Below are 21,166 nucleotides of genomic sequence, written 5' to 3'. Positions count from 1 at the left end.
GATTAATACAAAAAGAAATACCGAAAGGGGCGCCAATCTTTGGGGCCAATATCTCTAGGCACGGAACTCCGCCGGGCCAGTGCAAATCTATTGTGATCTGTGAATTGTTTTGAAGTGGTTATTTGGTGCTGTCGCGGTTGATTCTTGACTTGGAGTGTCCAAGTCTGTTACAGTGGTATCAGAGAACGGCCGATTTCTCTTCTACGGGAAATTCGATCCCCGAAAAACTTTTTTCCGCGGCACCTATGGCTTCACACAAGGATCAGTCGACTCCCTCTGCATCTGGAGATGCGGGCAGGGATCACAACGAAGATTCCGGCAGAGAGTATGGCCCGCCTTGGCCTACTCAGGCGGAGCGACGAGAGATGGAGCGTCGCCAGTTGATCGGTGATGCAACAAAGATGATGCTCAATTTTGCCAAGGATCCGAAGATGGCAAAATACCTGGAAGCACGCCACCGAATCGGCCACCTTACCGTGTGAGCCGAGTACAGAATGAAAAGATTATGAGCCCAGTGAAAGACCTCTTGGAAAAGGGTCTTGTCCAGCCTAGTACTTCACCGTATTGCTCTCCAATGTTGTTGGTTTTGAAGAAAGACGGATCTTGGAGAATGTGCATCGATTATAGCACTCTCAACGAAATCACCATCAAGAACAAATTTCCGATTCCTAGGATCGATGATATACTCGACAGGTTACAGGGATCCTCGTGCTTTAGCAGGATTGACTTGAAGAGCGGATATCATCAGATAAGGATAGCACCGAGAGATGTCTACAAGACAGCTTTTCGAACGACTTTTGGGTTATTTGAGTTTTTGGTGATGCCTTTTGGCTTAACCAATGCTTCTGCGACATTTAACTGGATGATCGACAGGATTTTTCGAGAGTACAGGCTATTTGTTGGCACTTTCTTTGACGACATCATTGTTTTCTCCAAGAATGAGGCAGAACAAAGAGATCATCAGCTTCACGTCTTTCAGGCATTACAATATCACACGTTAGTGATTAATGCAAAGAAAAGTGAATTTTTCCTACCAGAGATACACTTTTTGGGACACATTGTGTCAGCACAGCAGGAGTGCAAATGGACCCGGCCAAGATAGAGACTATCCGTGATTGGCCCGATTTGAGGAATGTCCATGAAGTTAGAAGCTTCTTGGGACTGTGTTCGTACTACAGGCGGTTCATACGAAAGTTTGCAGAGGTTGCTTCCCCTTTGTATACCTTGACACAGAAAGGAGTACCTTTTTCGTGGGGACCCACAGAGGTGACTGCCTTTCGGACATTGAACGAGAAATTGACTACGCGACCTATTTTGACTTTGCCGGACTTGCAGAAGTCATTTGAAGTATATTGTGATGCTTGTGGTCGTAGTCTGGGTGCAGTCTTGATGCAAGAAGGCCATGTCATAGCTTACGAAAGCCGTTTGTTCTCTAGGCCGGAGATGACAGCACAGATCTATGAGAAAGAGCTTTTGGCGGTTATCCATGCTCTTACTCAGTGGCGGCATTACCTACTCGGAGCGGATTTTACTGTCTTTACAGACCATCAGAGTTTGCGCTACTTCTTGTCACAGAAGCAACTTTCGGAAAAGCAAATGCGGTGGGCGAACATCTTGTCACAGTTCCTGTCACAAAGTGATGACGTGGCGGACAGCAGAATTCTGCCAGAAACCCTAAAATTCTTGCAAACCCTAATTTCTGCCAGAAACCCTAATTTCCGGAAATTGCGGAGGCTAAAAAAATAATAATAATAAATAAATATTTTCTTTTTTTTTAAAATGATGAGCGACACGAATTTTGCTTTTTTTTATATAAAAAAAGAAAAGACTCTCTAAAGAGAGAGAGAGGACTACTGCTTTTGATTTTAAAAGCTTTTGGGGCTCTGCTTTTGGGCATCCCTTGTAACCTTTAAATTAGTGGTGAGGGCCTCACTTCTCAGAGCATCTGGACACAGAGTCTGAGAATGAAACCCTAGCCACTCTCTTGTACTTTGATCTGATTAATATAAAAAGAAATACCAAAAGGGGCGCCAGTCTTTGGGGCCAATATCTCTAGGCACGGAACTCCGTCGGGCCAGTGCAAATCTATTGTGATCTGTGAATTGTTTTGAAGTGGTTATTTGGTGCTGTCGCGGTTGATTCTTGACTTGGAGTGTCCAAGTCTGTTACAGTGGTATCAGAGCATGACCGATTTCTCTTCTACGGGAAATCCGATCCCCGAAATTTTTTTCCGCGGCACCTATGGCTTCAGGCAATGATCAGTCGACTCCCTCTGCATCTGGAGATGCGGGCTGGGATCACAACGAAGATTCTGGCAGAGAGTATGGCCTGCCTCGGCCTAATCAAGCGGAGCAAAGAGAGATGACGCGTCGTCAATTGATCGGCGATGCAACGAAGATGATGCTCAGTTTTGCGAAGGACCCGAAGATGGCAAAATATATGAACCAAACCTCTTTGGAAGAGGTACAGATGGAGTGGCAGAGAACCACAACACCACTCTCGAAACCCGCTCTCAAGAAACCTTCTGCCTCCAAGAAATATACGGAGAAGGAACTGGAGAACGTGGTTGATGCACGGATTGCTCAGCTTTTCGACGTGCAAAAGAAAGGCAAAAAGCACGGCAAAAAGCAGAAGAAAGGCACTGACTTTCCAGGTTATTTGGGTCGTCAGTCAACTTTTGACAAGGCAACGAAACAGAAGAAGCGTGTTCGATTTGAAGGAGTACCCAGTTCTTCTTCTTCTTCTTCTTATGACAGTTCTTCTAGCTCTTCAGATTCGAGCGACGAAGACAGAAAAGGTAAAAAGTGAAGCAAGAAACAAAGCTTCGGAAAGGGCAAGAAGGCTACATCTCGCCCAGAGACTGACAGTTCTACTGAGGACTCGTCTACAGACAGCTCAGATTCCGATGATGGAAAGTTTTATGCGAACAAGAAGAATTTTTACAAAGCCAACCAGTATGACTTTCTCGAAGATAAACACAAGAAAGTCCGAGAGTTTAAGGAAGGTGGCCACTCGATCGAGTTTGATACTTTCTCAGGATACTCAGATGCTTCGAAGGCTTTGTCTTTTATACAACAATTTGACATCACTTTCGCGGGAGGACGCTATTCAGAGCACTCCAAGATTCGGAGAGCTGCCTCTTATTTTAAGGGGAATGCTCGCACTTGGTGGTCCACTCTTCTATTAAGCAAGACTGTGCCAGTTACATGGCTGAAATTCAAGAGGCTTTTTATTTCTTCTTGGTTGACTCAAGAGTTTGAGCGAGATATACGAGCTGCTTGGAACCATCTTCGGATGACCAAGAGTGATACAGTAAATACTTACTGTGAAAGATTCTGGAGCTCTTTTCTACCCACCTCTTCATTCAAGAAGATCTCGTTCAGAGAACAGATTGAACGGTTTACCTTGGGTCTACCTACAGAGATCCGAGATCACTCCTTGGAATAGAAGTCGGCTTCTATTTAGGAGTTGATGAGTCATGCGAAGCGGGACTTTGCCATTCACTCTGGCAATCTGACCTACCCCACAGATAAGGCCATGACACAACGAGCCGAACAGACTTCTCGGAATGAAAGTAGAAAGAAAAAGAGCAACTCAGAGAAAAAGGATGCACGACCCAAGCTTACTCCTGAGGAGAGATCTCGCTTCATCAGAGAGGGGAAGTGCTTTGGATGCGGGGAACATGGACATATCTCCGCGAAGTGTCCTAAAAAGGCACAGAAAGAACAAAATGATAAAGACGACGACAGGCCTGAGAGTTCGAGAGCAGCTGAGGAATGTGGCAGAAAAGGCAGATAGAAAAGCAGAACTGGTACCACATGGCGTGGGACCTGCACCGAATCTAATGAATGGAAGTACAAACTTTGCCGCTTTTGGGGCAAAGTGAAGGATCAGGAAGCTCTTTTGAAGGAGCCAAGGCCAACTTCTTTTCACTTGGAATTGGCGGCTCGATTTGGAATTACGCCCCACAGACTGACGCCATAGGCGGAGGTAGTTCGATTGGCACCCAGATGGGATGTTGCCATTACACCGAGCATTGGCAAACTTCGTTTGCAATGACAGGGGTGTTCAGGGCACGCGAGTGACGTTCTACTCAGGATCCCTTGGTACCACAAGAACTACGCCGTGGTTGACTACCGGGCCGAGAAAGCGACTTTGATAAATGAAGGGCTTAGAGATTGTACTTGATGAACTTCAGTTTCTTACTCATTCTTTTGGCAGAGAATTGAACGCTGGATAAAGGTTGAATATGTTTTGACCTGATCAAAAGAACGCCAAGATTTTCTCCACACTCTTGCCGATTGCTTTTCAGAGGGCCTGAAGATCAAACCATTGATCTGATACTTGGAAGCACGCCACCGAATCGGCCACCTTACCGTGTGAGCCGAGTACAGAATGAAAAGATTATGAGCCCAGTGAAAGACCTCTTGGAAAAGGGTCTTGTCCAGCCTAGTACTTCACCGTATTGCTCTCCAATGTTGTTGGTTTTGAAGAAAGACGGATCTTGGAGAATGTGCATCGATTATAGCACTCTCAACGAAATCACCATCAAGAACAGATTTCCGATTCCTAGGATCGATGATATACTCGACAGGTTACAGGGATCCTCGTGCTTTAGCAGGATTGACTTGAAGAGTGGATATCATCAGATCAGGATAGTGCCGGGAGACGTCTACAAGACAGCTTTTCGGACGACTTTTGGGTTATTTGAGTTTTTGGTAAGCCTTTTGGCTTAACCAATGCTTCTGCGACATTTAACCGGATGATGGACAGGATTTTTTGAGAGTACAGGCTATTTGTTGGCACTTTCTTTGACGACATCATTGTTTCCTCCAAGAATGAGGCAGAACACAGAGATCATCTGCTTCAAATCTTTCAGGCATTACGAGATCACACGTTAGTGATTGATGCAAAGAAAAGTGAATTTTTCCTACCAGAGATACACTTTTTGGGACACATTGTGTCAGCAGCACAGCACGAGTGCAAATGGACCCGGCCAAGATAGAGACTATCCGTGATTGGCCCGATTTGAAGAATGTCCATGAAGTTAGAAGCTTCTTGGGATTGTGTTCGTACTACAGGCGGTTCATACGAAAGTTTGCAGAGGTTGCTTCCCCTTTGCATACCTTGACACAGAAAGGAGTACCTTTTTCGTGGCGACCCACAGAGGTGACTGCCGTTCAGACATTGAAAGAGAAATTGACTACAAGACCAGATTTGACTTTGCCGGACTTGCAGAAGTCATTTGAAGTATTTTGTGATGCTTGTGGTCGTAGTCTGGGTGCGGTCTTGATGCAAGAAGGCCATGTCATAGCTTACGAGAGCCGTTTGTTCTCTAGGCCGGAGATGACAGCACAGATCTATGAGAAAGAGCTTTTGGCGGTTATCCATGCTCTTACTCAGTGGCGGCATTACCTACTCGGAGCGGATTTTACTGTCTTTACAGACCATCAGAGTTTGCGCTACTTCTTGTCACAGAAGCATCTTTCGGAAAAGCAGATGCGGTGGGCGAACATCTTGTCAGAGTTCCACTTCCAGATTGTCCATGTGCAAGGACAGAAGAATGTGGTGGCAGATGCTTTGTCTCGGAAGCCGTTGGTTCTGGTTGTTTCCGCGATACATCATAGGAGCTTCGAGGATATGGTCGATCAGTATGCCACAGATACAGATTTTGCAGATATTTTCACACGGATACGGGATGGGGAGACAATAGCTGGATACTCCCTTCGGGAAGGCTACTTGATGAAAAAGACTATGTTGTGCATTACACAGCCGTTGAGGGATAAGGTTATGACTGAATGCCACTGTCCACCTTTTACGGGTCACCGCGGCATTGCTACCACCATGAAGAGGGTAGAGAGATACTTCTTTGGGCCGAGACTCAAAAAGGATGTGGAAGAGTTTGTGCGCAGTTGCTTGGTATGCCAGAAGGTCAAGTTTGACAGGCATAACGCACAGGGATTGTTACAGCCTTTACCCATACCCACCCACCCCTGGGAAAGTATTGCAATGGATTTCATTTCTTTTCTCCCAAGAACACAGAATGATCGCGATGATTTTCCGATTACATGGCACGTCTGAGACGATTGTCTCCAACAGAGACCCCAGATTTATGAGTTTGTTTTGGAAGGCAATATGGGAGAACATTGGCACGCAGTTGCAGTTCTCGTCATCGTTCCACTTGCAGACTGACGGGCAATTTGAGATTGCCAATTCAATGATTTTAGATTTATTGAAGTCTTGTATCTCGGATCAGAAGACTCAATGGGAAAAGAACTTACCTTTGGTGGAATTTGCCTACAATAACACGATACACTCTTCGACGGGGAAGACGCCATGTGAGATTGTTGAAAGTGCTGCGAAGGTTCCATCCTTCCTGAGCACGAAAGATTAGATATTTGAAGCGGATGAATATTCGTGAGATTTGGATACGGCTTTTGCCAAGGTTCGCGAGACTTTGCAGGAGTCTCAAGAACGACAGAAAAAGGCAGCGGATCGCCATCGTCGCGACTTGAAATTGAAGGAGGATGATTGGGTGCTCTTACTTTTGAGAAGGCACGCCCACGAAAGAAAAAGGGAAAGGAGAGGCTTTTTCCAAAGCTTAGTATGCGATACTACAGACCTTTCCAGATCACTGACAAGATAAATGATGTCTCCTTCCGATTGAAACTGCCAGATACTTGGAGGATTCATAATGCATTGCATGTGAGTCTCTTGAACCCTGTTAAGGGTGATGTGCCTGATGATGGGGAGCCTGATGAGCAACCCGAAGTGGAAGAAAACGAGGAGATCCTTGTTCCTGAACAGATTTTGGCACATAACGATACGAAGAAAGGTAAAGTCCGAAGGCAGTTCTTGGTTTAGTTCAAGAACTTTCCTGCATTTCATGCGAAGTGGATGGAGGAGGAGGACCTAGCAGATACTCCTCGGATTGTGAAACTTTACCTCGATGTTTTGGTTTAGCATAGTCTACTCCAAACGGAACCCAGAAACTCAGCTTGGTTGAAGATTTGGTGCAGTGGGATGCACAAGAGGGGAGTCACTCCGCTCCCTTGTCAACAGATGCCTTGATTTTGATACTAAAGTCACTGATGTCTCTTTGAGCTTCAAGGATACTGAGAGCTGACAGTATTCTGCTGGATGACTTTATGAAATGGAATTCCTGATAATGATACTGATTTGTTCTTGACTTCTTTTGAGTGCAGGAACTGATAGCTGAAATGACTGTAGCATTTTGGTCTGATTGATCTCGAATAGACATGGTTGCAATAGGGGTTAGTCAATCGGACATCCGTGAGGTCCCAATTGGACCTAGATGTGATTGCTAGCTACATTGCCGATAAATCATGGTCTAAGATCCGAATGAATGTTGAATGTGATGTGATGTCTGGTGATGTCCTGTGATGTCGTGTGATGTGACTGTCGATTTTGTACATGTGCTAGATGTGTGTTCCTAGTATGTAGGTACTAACAGTCAGTGTCTGCTAAGACGGTTTATGGCTTTTGTCGGTTTTACAGGTGTAATCGCGGTCGATTACAATGCTTTCAAGAGGGGGGTATGTCACAAAGTGATGACGTGGCGGAAACCCTAATTTCTGCCAAAAACCCTAAAATTCTTGCAAACCCTAATTTTTGAAAATCGCGGAGGCTGAAAAAAAAATGAGCGACACGAATTTTTCTTTTTTTTTATAAAAAAAGAGAAAAGACTCTCTAAGAGAGAGAGAGAACTGATGCTTTTTATTTTAAAAGCTTTTGGGGCTCTGCTTTTGGGCATCCCTTGTAATCTTTAAATTAGTGGTGAGGGCCTCACTTCTCAGAGCATCTGGACGCAGAGTCTGAGAGTGAAACCCTAACCGCTCTCTTGTACTTTGATGATTGATTAATACAAAAAGAAATACCGAAAGAGGCGCCAGTCTTTGGGGCCGATATCTCTAGGCACGGAACTCCGCCGAGCCAGTGCAAATCTATTGTGATCTGTGAATTGTTTTGAAGTGGTTATTTGGTGCTGTCGCGGTTGATTCTTGACTTGGAGTGTCCAAGTCTGTTACAAAAACTCTCCAAACTCACAATCTTTCGTGATGTAATTGTTCGTGCATGTGGGGGATTAGCAGTTAGCTAATCCGGTTCATGTTCAAAAGCTCTTGCCTTGGCAAACGCACATAAACCCTCGGAACTGTACATATTCATATGAGTAGCCCAACTAGTGGGGTATTACCATATGTGCAAAAGGGGAGAGAGGGATGCACGAGAGCAAATCATCATGCTACATGAGACAAAGGAGAAGGCAAGCTTTCCATTAAAGCTGCCAACCTGCACCCACTACTCACACACACACTGTAGCTGCACCTATGAAGTTCAAATCAGCCCAAGCCTCATTTGGGCGCCTCCTCTTGCTGGGGTGTCCTATAGGTTGCTCTCCTTCTGCCAAGTGTCCAGTTTGCCCCTTTGAGTTAATTCCCTTGTTCCCACTCAGTTATAAAGTTGTAATTGACTTCTCGAGTGGCCCAGATTTCATTTGGCGCACACAGGCTTCCATACTCATCAGGATTCACTGCTAATTGGCCCGACCAATCTCAGACTGACCGACCTAGACTACCGATGTGAAAAACCTATTCGGCCACAGCCGTTTCACACTGGCCATGCAATGTCCACTTGCACATTTTCAAAGGTTCCAAGAAAAACAAGTAAAAATAAAATAAAGAAAAATATGTAGTACATATTTAGAGAAGGCAAAAAAAAATACACCTCCCGGTGACACACCCCACCCTTGAAATACTGCAAGCGACCTCGCTTGCATGTGAGTAATACATGCGGATATCTCTTGAAATCACATATGTTCTGTGATGGGAATCCAAGATATACATGCTTCCGAAAATGTAGCGTTGGACGATTAAACAATCCCACCAACTTGGCTACCACACATATATCAAGCATAGAAGTCTTCTAGTGTACTCTCAAGCACAAACTTCTCTAGCTAAATTCTGTATGGAAAGAGTAGATACAATTGCTTAACTACTCTCTTGAGCATCATGAACCATGCTCATACCTTGCTCCAAAAAGGCTACATCAAGTCATTGTGGGTTCCATCTGAAAGGCTTCAAGATACAGTTGCAACAGCTGAGGTGAATCAACCAATTCAGGCTCTTTCATCCATTTGGCATCCAAAGATGGATAGTTCTTGAACTTCACGAAGTAGCGCCTTGCAACCTTTCGTCTAACCTTCCTCTCCTTATGTGCCAATATCTGTTCAGGAACAAGGATCTCATCCGATTCTTCTACTTCGGGTTGTTCCTCATCAAGTACATTCTCTGGCATATCACCAACAAAGGGCCTTAGAAGGCTGACATGAAAAGCATCATGTATTTTCCAACCTTCTGGTAGCTTCAACTTGTAAGCTACATCGCTGATCTTTTCTGAAATCTGAAAAGGACCATAATATCGCATGCTGAGCTTTAGGAAACAAACGTTCCTTGCCTTTCAAAGCGCAAAAGTACCCAATCACCAGGTGAGAATACAAGTTTACGACGGTGATGATCAGAAGCTTCTTTTGCTTAGCTTGAGTCTTCTCAAGAGCAATCTTTATCTTCTTGTATGTTTATCCATATCTTGCACATACTTGTATGCCTCAAAGATCTTGTCCTTAGTCTGCAAAATGGACGGGACTTTCCTCCCTCCTTCCACTATCTCAAATGGTGCCTTACCTGTTGTGACGTATGCACAGTGTTATTGTCAACATATTCAACCAATGGGAGATGGTGTTCCCAAGTTGCCTTGTGCTCTGACACATAACATTTGAGCAGATCCAGGACAGTAGAATTTGCCTCTTCTGATTGTCCATCAATTTGTAGATGAAACGAAGAAGAGAACTTTAGAGTAGTGCCCCTATTCTCAAACAATGCCTTCCAGAAAAGACTCGTCTAGCCGATCCTTGTCATTGACAATTGACTGAGGGATCCCGTGATACTTAAAAATATTGCTCATGAATATCTTGACCATGTGTTCTAGCTTTACCTTCTTCCTAACAAGAATGAAATGGGCCTGCTTACTGAACCTACAAATGATAGTCCAAATCCCATCATTGTCTGTTTGTGTCCTTTTAATATCAAAGATAAAGTCCATCGCTATGCTTTACCATGGCCTATCAGGGATCGGCAATGGCTACAACAATCCCGGTTGCTTTTGCCTGTCAAATTTGACTTTTAGGCAAACTAGGCATGAGCTTACAAATGTGTCAACATCTTGACGCAAAGCTGGCCAATAGAAGAATGCCTCAACCCCTTTCACTGTCGCATCAATTCCATGATGCCCAACATAAGGTGGAGCATGACTTTCCATCAAGACCTTTGGTTGTACCTGTTTAGTAACGCATAACTTTCCATGCATCATGAGAAAGTCATTCTTAAGCATGTAGTGCTCATGATGTTGCCCATCAACAAGTTGATTATAGATCCTTGCAAAATCTCAATCTTCAGCATATTGTGTCTTCATTTTGTCTAGTTCACAATGGTAGGGAATTGACACTGCTGAAATTTGGGGCTTTCGTGCAATGCATGAGCCACCACGTTCTTTTTCCCTTGCACATGCACAGACTGAAAATGGAACATTGACAAGATGTTTGCCCATCGCATGTGTTTCTCAGACAACTTCGTTTGTGTGAGAGAAAATATCGCAAGGTTTGATGATCTGTTTGGACAACAAAATCAACCCCTAGTAGATAGTGTTTCCAACTAGTGAGAGCATGAATTACTGCCCAGCAATTCTTTTTCATAAACTTGCAAGTTCCTTTCATTCTTCAAAAGTATTTTGCTCTCATATGTGACTACTCGGCCATTCTGCATTAGAACTGCACCAAGGTTGTGGCCGCATGCATCACACTAAGCCACAAAAGGTTTAGTAAGATCTGGCAATATGATTACTGGACCTGAAGTCAGCTTTTCTTTCAAGCGTTTGAAGGCTAAAATTTCCTTGGCTGTCCACTTGAAAGTGACTGCTTTCATATGCAATGCATGGAGTGGAGAGGCAATCTCAGCAAAATTTCGAATGAATCTCCTGTAGTAGGAACATCAGCCTAGAAAGCTTCGAATGTCATGTACGGATTTCATGTCGGGCCTTGCCCTATTGCTTTCACTTTGGTGGGATCCATCCGTACCCCATTCATGGAAACAATGTGCCCAAGGAACTGAATCTCTTCCAACAAGAATTCACTCTTTTTCGTATTAATGAGCAGCCCGTTTCTCTGTAGCTCATCGAAAACTGCAGCCAAGTGATCCCTATGCTCCTCTTCGGACTTTGAATAGACAATCATATCATTAAAGAAGGTACCCACAAAATTTCTATGTGGTCTAAATATTCTGGATACAACTTCATACAACTTCATGTACTTCTAAGATCAAGTACGCAGAAAGATGATTCTTTATTACAGATGAAATAGCAGAAGCAGAAACAACTGGAACAGACTCGCCTTTAAGCTTTACATCAAGGACATGAGTCTTTCCTCTATGTACAAGGGTAATCTTTTTGTTGAAAGTATCCACCATAGCATGCAACCTGTAACACCATGGGATATATGAAATTCTTCCGCATCCACATAGCTCTCAATGTGCAGACGAAGCTTCCCCAAGATGGGAGTAACAGGCTTTGAATGAGCTGGGCATGCCAAACCTACTTCATCTGTCTTACCCATCTCCTCTGCATGAATGCCCAACTTTTATGCCAATTCTGGTGATATCAAATTTGCACGGGCTGTTGGATCATAGCACTGTCTGGTCTCTAACTTTGCCCCAAGCTCTGCACAGTTCCATGGCATCTATGTTTGGCTGGTCACCAACCAAATCTGGGACAAGTCCTTCACCGGGCTTTGGCTTCTTCCCTTTATGGTTTGACTTGTCATCCTTATCCTGTGACTTCATCTGTGGGCATTCATTTGCAAAATGTCCTTCCTCTTCACAAATATAGCATTTCTTGGCCTCTCTAAGCACTTTCCTTTCTTCAAAAGTTTTGCCAGAAAAATGCCTTTTTTGTCCTTGTCCTCGTCCCAAAGAAGATTTAGACTGCTTCTTGGATGTATCAGCTTCGTCAATGGACGGCTTCTTTGTGGAAGGCACAGAAGGCTTTGCTGCAACATTGCCCTTGGCTGAAAACTATTTGTTCTGGGACCCTTACTTGTGGCTATTAAATCCATCGGAATCTCTCTTCGATAGATTGCTGGCACTCTTGCATTCTCAATCAATTGGAACATGTCACAAAGTGATGACGTGGCGGACAACAGAAACCCTAATTTCTGCCAGAAACCCTAAAATTACTGCAAATCCTAATTTCTGCCAGAAACCCTAACTTCCGGAAATCGCGGAGGCTAAAATTTAAAAGAAAAATTATTATTTTTTTTTTTGGGAAAATGATGAGCGACGCGAATTTTGCTTTTTTTATATAAAAAAAAGAGAAAAAGACTCTCTAAGAGAGAGAGAGAACTGATGCTTTTTATTTTAAAAGCTTTTGGGGCTCTGCTTTTGGGCATCCCTTGTAACCTTTAAATTAGTGGTGAGGGCCTCACTTCTCAGAGCATCTGGACGCAGAGTCTGAGAGTGAAATCCTAGCCACTCTCTTGTACTTTGATCTGATTAATATAAAAAGAAATACCGAAAGGGGCGCCAGTCTTTGGGGCCAATATCTCTAGGCACGGAACTCCGCCGGGCCAGTGCAAATCTATTGCGATCTGTGAATTGTTTTGAAGTGGTTATTTGGTGTTGTCGCGGTTGATTCTTGACTTGGAGTGTCCAAGTCTGTTACAGTGGTATCAGAGCACGGCCGATTTCTCTTCTACGGGAAATCCGATCCCCGAAATTTTTTTCCGCGGCACCTATGGCTTCAGGCAATGATCAGTCGACTCCCTCTGCATCTGGAGATGCGGGCTGGGATCACAACGAAGCATTAGACAGAGAGTATGGCCCACCTCGGCCTACTCAGGCGGAGCAAAGAGAGATGGAGCGTCATCAATTGATTGGCGATGCAACAAAGATGATGCTCAATTTTGCCAAGGACCCGAAGATTTCAAAATATGTGACCCAGACCTCTTTGGAAGAGGTACAGATGGAGTGGCAGAGAACCACAACACCACTCCCGAAACCCGCTCTCAAGAAATCTTCTGCCTCCAAGAAATATACGGAGAAGGAACTCGAGAATGTGGTTGATGCACGGATTGCTCAGCTTTTTGACGCGCAAAAGAAAGGCAAAAAGCACGGCAAACAGCAGAAGAAAAGCACAGACTTTCCAGGTTATTTGGGTCGTCAGTTCACTTTTGACAAGGCAACGAACAGAAGAAGCGTGTTCGATTTGAAGGAGTACCCAGTTCTTCTTCTTCTTCTTATGACAGTTCTTCTAGCTCTTCAGATTCGAGCGAAGAAGAAAGAAAAGGTAAAAAGCGAAGGAAGAAACAAAGCTTCGGAAAGGGCAAGAAGAAGGCTACATATCGCACAGAGACTGACAGTTCTACTGAGGACTCGTCTACAGACAGCTCAGATTCCGATGATGGAAAGTTTTATGCGAACAAGAAGAATTTTTACAAAGCCAACCAGTATGACTTTCTCGAAGATAAACGCAAGAAAGTCCGAGAGTTTAAGGAAGGTGGCCACTCGATCGAGTTTGATACTTTCTCAGGATACTCAGATGCTTCGAAGGCTTTGTCTTTTATACAACAATTTGACATCGCTTTCGCGGGAGGACTCTATTCAGAGCACTCCAAGATTCGGAGAGCTGCCTCTTATTTTAAGGGGAATGCTCGCACTTGGTGGTCCACTCTTCTATTAAGCAAGACTGTGCCAGTTACATGGCTGAAATTCAAGAGGCTTTTTATTTCTTCTTGGTTGACTCAAGAGTTTGAGCGAGATATACGAGCTGCTTGGAACCATCTTCGGATGACCAAGAGCGATACAGTAAATACTTACTGTGAAAGATTCTAGAGCTCTTTTCTACCCGCCTCTTAATTCAAGAAGATCTCGTTCAGAGAACAGATTGAACGGTTTACCTTGGGTCTACCTACAAAGATCCGAGATCACTACTTGGAATAGAAGTCGGCGTCTATTTAGGAGTTGATGAGTCATGCGAAGCGGGACTTTGCCATTCACTCTGGCAATCTGACCTACCCCACAGATAAGGCCATGACACAACGAGCCGAACAGACTTCTCGGAATGAAAGTAGAAAGAAAAAGAGCAACCCAGAGAAAAAGGATGCACGACCCAAGCTTACTCCTGAGGAGAGAGCTCGCTTCATCAGAGAGGGGAAGTGCTTTGGATGCGGGGAACATGGACATATCTCTGCGAAGTGTCCTAAAAAGGCACAGAAAGAACAGAATGATAAAGACGACGACAGGCCTGAGAGTTCGAGAGCAGCTGAGGAATGTGGCAGAAAAGGCAGATAGAAAAGCAGAACTGGTACCACATGGCGTGGACCTGCACCGAATCTAATGAATGGAAGTACAAACTTTGCCGCTTTTGGGGCAAAGTGAAGGATCAGGAAGCTCTTTTGAAGGAGCCAAGGCCAACTTCTTTTCACTTGGAATTGGCGGCTCCATTTGGAATTACGCCCGACAGACTGACGCCACAGGCGGAGGTAGTTCGATTGGCACCCGGATGGGATATTGCCATTACACCGAGCATTGGCAAACTTTGTTTGCAATGACAGGGGTGTTCAGGGCACGCGAGTGACGTTCTACTCAGGATCCCTTGGTACCACAAGAACTACGCCGTGGTTGACTACCGGGCCGAGAAAGCGACTTTGATAAATGAAGGGCTTGGAGATTGTACTTGATGAACTTCAGTTTCTTCCTCATTCTTTTGGGAGAGAACTGAATGCTGGATAAAGGTTGAATATGTTTTGACCTGATCAAAAGAACGCCTAGATTTTTCTCCACACTCATGCCGATTGCTTTTCAGAGGGCCTGAAGATCACACCATTGATCTAATACCTGGAAGCACGCCACCGAATCGGCCACCTTACCGTGTGAGCAGAGTACAGAATGAAAAGATTATGAACCCAGTGAAAGACCTCTTAGAAAAGGGTCTTGTCAAGCCTAGTACTTCACCGTATTGCTCTCCAGCGTTGTTGGTTTTGAAGAAAGACGGATCTTGGAGAATGTGCATAGATTATAGCGCTCTCAACAAAATCACCATCAAGAACAGATTTCGGATTCCTAGAACTTCATGTACTTCTAAGATCAAGTACGCAGAAAGATGATTCTTTATTACAGATGAAATAGCAAAAGCAGAAACAACTGGAACAGACTCGCCTTTAAGCTTTACATCAAGGACATGAGTCTTTCCTCTATGTACAAGGGTAATCTTTTTGTTGAAAGTATCCACCATAGCATGCAACCTGTAACACCATGGGATATATGAAATTCTTCCGCATCCACATAGCTCTCAATGTGCAGACGAAGCTTCCCCAAGATGGGAGTAACAGGCTTTGAATGAGCTGGGCATGCCAAACCTACTTCATCTGTCTTACCCATCTCCTCTGCATGAATGCCCAACTTTTATGCCAATTCTGGTGATATCAAATTTGCACGGGCTGTTGGATCATAGCACTGTCTGGTCTCTAACTTTGCCCCAAGCTCTGCACAGTTCCATGGCATCTATGTTTGGCTGGTCACCAACCAAATCTGGGACAAGTCCTTCACCGGGCTTTGGCTTCTTCCCTTTATGGTTTGACTTGTCATCCTTATCCTGTGACTTCATCTGTGGGCATTCATTTGCAAAATGTCCTTCCTCTTCACAAATATAGCATTTCTTGGCCTCTCTAAGCACTTTCTTTTCTTCAAAAGTTTTGCCAGAAAAATGCCTTTTTTGTCCTTGTCCTCGTCCCAAAGAAGATTTAGACTGCTTCTTGGATGTATCAGCTTCGTCAATGGACGGCTTCTTTGTGGGAGGCACAGAAGGCTTTGCTGCAACATTGCCCTTGGCTGAAAACTATTTGTTCTGGGACCCTTACTTGTGGCTATTAAATCCATCGGAATCTCTCTTCGATAGATTGCTGGCACTCTTGCATTCTCAATCAATTGGAACATGTCACAAAGTGATGACGTGGCCGACAACAGAAACCCTAATTTCTGCCAGAAACCCTAAAATTACTGCAAATCCTAATTTCTGTCAGAAACCCTAACTTCCGGAAATCGCGGAGGCTAAAATTTAAAAGAAAAATTATTATTTTTTTTTTTGGGAAAATGATGAGCGACGCGAATTTTGCTTTTTTTTTATAAAAAAAAGAGAAAAAGACTCTCTAAGAGAGAGAGAGAACTGATGCTTTTTATTTTAAAAGCTTTTGGGGCTCTGCTTTTGGGCATCCCTTGTAACCTTTAAATTAGTGGTGAGGGCCTCACTTCTCAGAGCATCTGGACGCAGAGTCTGAGAGTGAAACCCTAGCCACTCTCTTGTACTTTGATCTGATTAATATAAAAAGAAATACCGAAAGGGGCGCCAGTCTTTGGGGCCAATATCTCTAGGCACGGAACTCCGCCGGGCCAGTGCAAATCTATTGCGATCTGTGAATTGTTTTGAAGTGGTTATTTGGTGCTGTCGCGGTTGATTCTTGACTTGGAGTGTCCAAGTCTGTTACAAAACATATTCATGACAATAGTCTCTTTGCAGTAGTCCCTGATTTTCTTGGGCAATCCGCAACAATATTTCTAAATCTGTTTTGACAATGGCACAAACCTATAAGAGGTGACTGGCAACAGTGCCGCCCAAAACTGTTTATTGTATTCTTCAAGATTCGCACATTGTTTAGCATTCAACTCGGGCCATTCTGTCATCACATCCACTTCAAAAGTGTTTGTCAGCCATGTAGGCGCAAAAAACTTTTTGAATTGGACCCACATTGTAGGGACTTGACCCTGATTCAACAGTGCGGTCCACCATTGAAGCGCATTCCCTTTCAAGAAAGTGGCAGCCTAGCGTATCTTCGAAGACTCTGTGAAGTTTTCTCCAGCATAAGCTGCATCAAACTGTTGTATGAAGGTCAAAGCCTTCAATTGATCTTCAGTGCCTCGAAAAGTTTCAAACTTCACTCCTTGCCCACCTTCCTTGTAATCCTTAGGTTGACTCAAAGGAGCCACATTATCATAAACAGGTGCCCGCAAAAGTTGTGCTCCACGATTGTCCATTCCAGCACTCGCATCACCTCTTGTACCTATCATATTTGCATTTTGGACGTATGACTGCGAAAAACCAGTCATATCAAGTTGTGTTCTAGGCACTCTAAATTGACCAGTTTCCAAAAAGTGAAAGTAAATAGATAATAAGAAAGAAATCAACAAAAAGGATAGATAGTAGGCACACGCTGGTGACAATAGGCCCCAAACCTTGGCACCCCTTTCAGTATTTCTTTATATTACTTGAACTCAGTACAATGTCGGTACTCACGCTCTACACCTTCTCCAGGAAGCATGCCAAAAAATGAGCCCTCGGCACAAATTTAAAGGCCCTTGGCCTTGGAAAGCAATTACATGAAAAGCTATCAAACTCAAAAGCAACTGGTCCCAAAAACACTAGCGCCAAATGCTGCCAGCGCGTTTTGTGGAAATCTGAACAATTGCAACATCAGCATGTCAACGTGAAATCCAGGATTCCCTACAAGCTGCCACGTCATCATTTTTCACGCTTTTTGTGTGTGTGTGTGTGTGTGTGTTGGCCTTGCTTTAATTTTTAATGCCTTTAGGCCACTTAGGCCCCATCGGACGGGGTCCCATAAGTTGGTGGGAACTCTTCTTTAAAAATTGCCACTCGGCAAGACTTTGCAAGTTGGTAAAACTTCTTCTGCTTACTTTTACATTGCAATTATGTCGACTTTCGGCAATGAGATGCCGATCTTTCACCCATCGAAGAAGTCGGCAGTTCCAAAGTGGGCAATGCTTAGTGAGCCGACTCATTGAAACGGCATACAACAGGCACACTATAGATCTTAAACTCATAACAGCATTCTAAAAAGCAACTCGCTAATGAAAAGCAACTTGTTGGCGTCAACCCACATGAGATGGCTCCAAAAGTATAAGCAAGATCTGCCTGCCAAGTCTGGAGAGCGTCCGTACACTGCTGCCATGATGTCACAGCGCTGTGATATAGTGGTTGCGATATCAGCATGTCATCCGTGTCGGTATAGGGCTGCCACATCACCATCTGACAACACTTGAGACTTGCCATGTCATCTCTTTCATGACAACCACTACATATTCTGACACTTAAACCCAGACATTATAACAACGGGGAGGGCTAGCGAGGGCAACTATGTACCCTATGAACAAAGTCATGGCAATGAGGACACTGATTTGGATAACTAGAACCACCAACTTTAGACTCAAATGTAATACCTCTATAGCCAATGTCCACAATATTGGGAAATGCCGTAGAAGAAGGTGCAAGTAACTAACGCGAGGAGAACTGGATGACAAAGACAAGGAACTAAGAATGATCAATCTCAAGTGTGCAGCAGTGTCGGATACAAGCTCACAAAACCCAAGATGCAATCCCAAAAAAGGATAAAGTGCCAGGACCGAGGAATGACATGTAAACCAAGGAGAAGCCCAGACATGGAGTAAGTATTACAATAAGTATAAATAGGCAAGGGGCATAAAAAATGGGTTAAGAGTGGCTGAGCCCAGAGTACATCTTAAGGTGCGGACCACGAAAACGCCTCTGCCCAACAGGAGCTTGGATTACACTAGGAAGGTTAGTTCATCTCCTGAGGACGACTGAAAATAGCCCCAAACACGTGAGAGCCCCTTTCAACAAGTATTCAACAGATTAACCAGGACACGAAATTGAATTGAACCTTCCTCACACATCTCCGCAACTTAAAAGATGGCACGGTCCAGCAAAACGAGTAGCAACTCAATGAGAATTGAAAACCTGAAATCTAGTATAGGTAAAGCTTTGTTGAAATACCTTAGGCCATCAGTTGCTGGATGCGTACTCAAAACCTTGACTTCTGCTTCTAGGCAATCACCCACAAGAGCAGGTTCCTTGAACCTGAATGATTTTGATTCATAGATGGCCCCTGGCTATGAAGCAAAAAAGGTGTAAACTAGTTGCCATACAAAATTTCGTTATGCATAAGTGTGGGCGGGTGCCTTATCAGTGCAGGCCAGAGCAACAGACAATGTCTGTGCATGTGTGCATGTGGTTGTCGGCAATTGGGCACATGCGTGTGTGTGTGTGTGTGTGTGTGTGTGTGTGTGTGTGTGTGTGCGCGTGCACGCAGACTGCATGCATATGTCAAGGTGCACGCACATGCATGTGCGTAGGTGTGCATTGCGCGCGCGCACACACACACACACACACACACACACACACACACACACACAGAGAGAGAGAGAGAGAGAGAGAGAGAGAGAGAGAAACTTACAAATCGCGAGCTGATGAGGGAGGAACAGAGGGAAACGCAAAGCATGCCATGGACAATGCAAGCAGAGAAGCCAGCAGAAACAGCAGCAGAAGGGTCGGTGTGAATTGGGTTGGTGTCTCCCGAAAGGACCGCAAACTTTGACACCTCCGACTGTGCAAAGCAGTGTTCCTTTCTCAACACCGCGTGTTGTGTCGCTGCTGTAGATGACAACGGCCGGGACGGCGACGTTGACGACGATTTGAAGCGCCTTGCTATTCCTGCCAACTTCATTGGTACGAGCCTAAGGTGGTTGCTGGTCTAGCTCATAAGGGTGAGTGAAACTTGACTGCTTAGTCTGCCAACGCATACATCCTCTTCGTTCATCGAGCTGAGCCCTGGGGTCTACCCCCTCCCGTGCGGATCCACCCTTACACACCTACTGACCAACTCTGTTCGGATCGAATTAAGATTGAGCAAACTATAAATATCATTTCAATACTTCTCAAGTGAAGAAATTTATGAAAGGATGAGAGAGAGAGAGAGAGAGGGGCTACCAATTGTCGTGGTTCAAACTTCAGAGGTGTAGCTCGCAAGAATGAGATACCAATTGTAGTGCTTCAAAGGGGTACCTTGCAAAAAACCACGAGGAGGGTTAGAGGTTTGTCAAGCTCAATGTTTGTAACCATACAAGATGTCAATGTTATTAATTGTTTGTTGTTCCATTTTTATGTTTCAAAAAAAAAAATGCAAGTTTCCTTGCATGGGGGAGTTTGCACAGTCCTCCCCAAATTTTATAACACGAGAGAACGTGTTATACCCACGGCAGCGTGCAATTTTCAATGTGTTCATTAACTGCGTTTGTAATGTCAAAAATCACAAAAGATAATGCTTACTCACCGCACGATTGAATGTTTGTCGTCGATGCACCTTGCATCAACAATGTTAGACATCTCCTGCTCTATACTCTTGTTCTGATTAGTTCCAAACTGAAGTTTGGAAAGTAGACAACATCATTGCAAGCTATAATTACATCAAGGAAAGCGGGTCTACAGCTTTACAATCACAGTAGTCGTGTGAGCGAGGACCTTGCATGTGGCATAGTGCACGTGAGACAGAGCTGATAGAAAATTGCTTATATGCAAAGCCGACTGTGCAGATTCGCTTTATAAAGCTGTTGCGTGCGTTTTCCATTGAAAAGTGTCGCTATATGGACAAACCTCCAGCCAGAATTTTGAATCTGTGTCTATGCTAATGAAGGCATGGGGAGGATTTCTTAATTTGCATATGGTAAAAGTAGTCAGGGCTTTGTTGGCACATCCATGTTGCACATATCTTGGAATCAATGCACTCCAAGAGACTAAAATAGAAAGCTCATCAAGAACTTGTTGTGCTTTCATAAGGGCACCACATTTGGCACACACTCCAAGAGAGAGCGCTTAACAGCCCTCACTTCCCATTTGGTTGAAGCAGCTCGAAGCTTCCCAAACACAAAAAAGTTGTGCTATAAGAGACCTCCAAGAAATGTCTGGCAAGAATCTCTCAATTCGCATCGGATAAAAGCAGTCACAGCTTCATTGCCACATGCATGTGGAACATATCTTGGAACCAATGCACTCCAAGAGACTAACATACAAATCTCATCAAGAACATTTTGTGCTTTCATAAGGGCACCACAATTCACATATATGTCAGCCAGCACACATCTTTGTCCAAGACTTCTTGGGCAGCAATCCATACATTGAGCAAGAATCCTGACTTTGCATATGATAAGATAGCCCAAAGCTTCCTTGCTAGAGC

The 21,166-nt window shown here is 44.2% G+C and overlaps 1 protein-coding gene across 3 annotated transcripts in view; it reads right to left on the bottom strand.

Moving 5' to 3' along the window:
- Positions 1-19,806, bottom strand: part of LOC147443004 (3-hydroxyacyl-[acyl-carrier-protein] dehydratase FERN, mitochondrial-like) — a 34,695-nt gene extending 14,889 nt beyond the window's left edge. For 2 of the 3 annotated variants that reach the window (XM_086528957.1, XM_086528959.1), the window contains exons 1-2: positions 19,391-19,805; positions 18,931-19,046 (exon numbers count right to left, since the gene is read on the bottom strand). In XM_086528957.1, the coding sequence (XP_086385083.1) occupies positions 18,931-19,046; positions 19,391-19,660 (386 nt within the window). In that variant the 5' untranslated portion in view covers positions 19,661-19,805. Of the gene's footprint in view, positions 1-18,930; positions 19,047-19,390 lie in introns of all 3 variants that reach the window. The other variant, XM_086528958.1, reaches the window with a different exon arrangement.
- Between the last annotated feature and the right edge of the window lie 1,360 nt (positions 19,807-21,166).

Source organism: Adiantum capillus-veneris, chromosome 14, assembly GCF_014529385.1.
Source record: "Adiantum capillus-veneris isolate H3 chromosome 14, ASM1452938v2, whole genome shotgun sequence".
NCBI classification, from domain to species: Eukaryota; Viridiplantae; Streptophyta; class Polypodiopsida; order Polypodiales; family Pteridaceae; genus Adiantum; species Adiantum capillus-veneris.
Note: the sequence above shows the minus strand (reverse complement) of the source record. Positions and strands in the feature narration are given on the sequence as shown.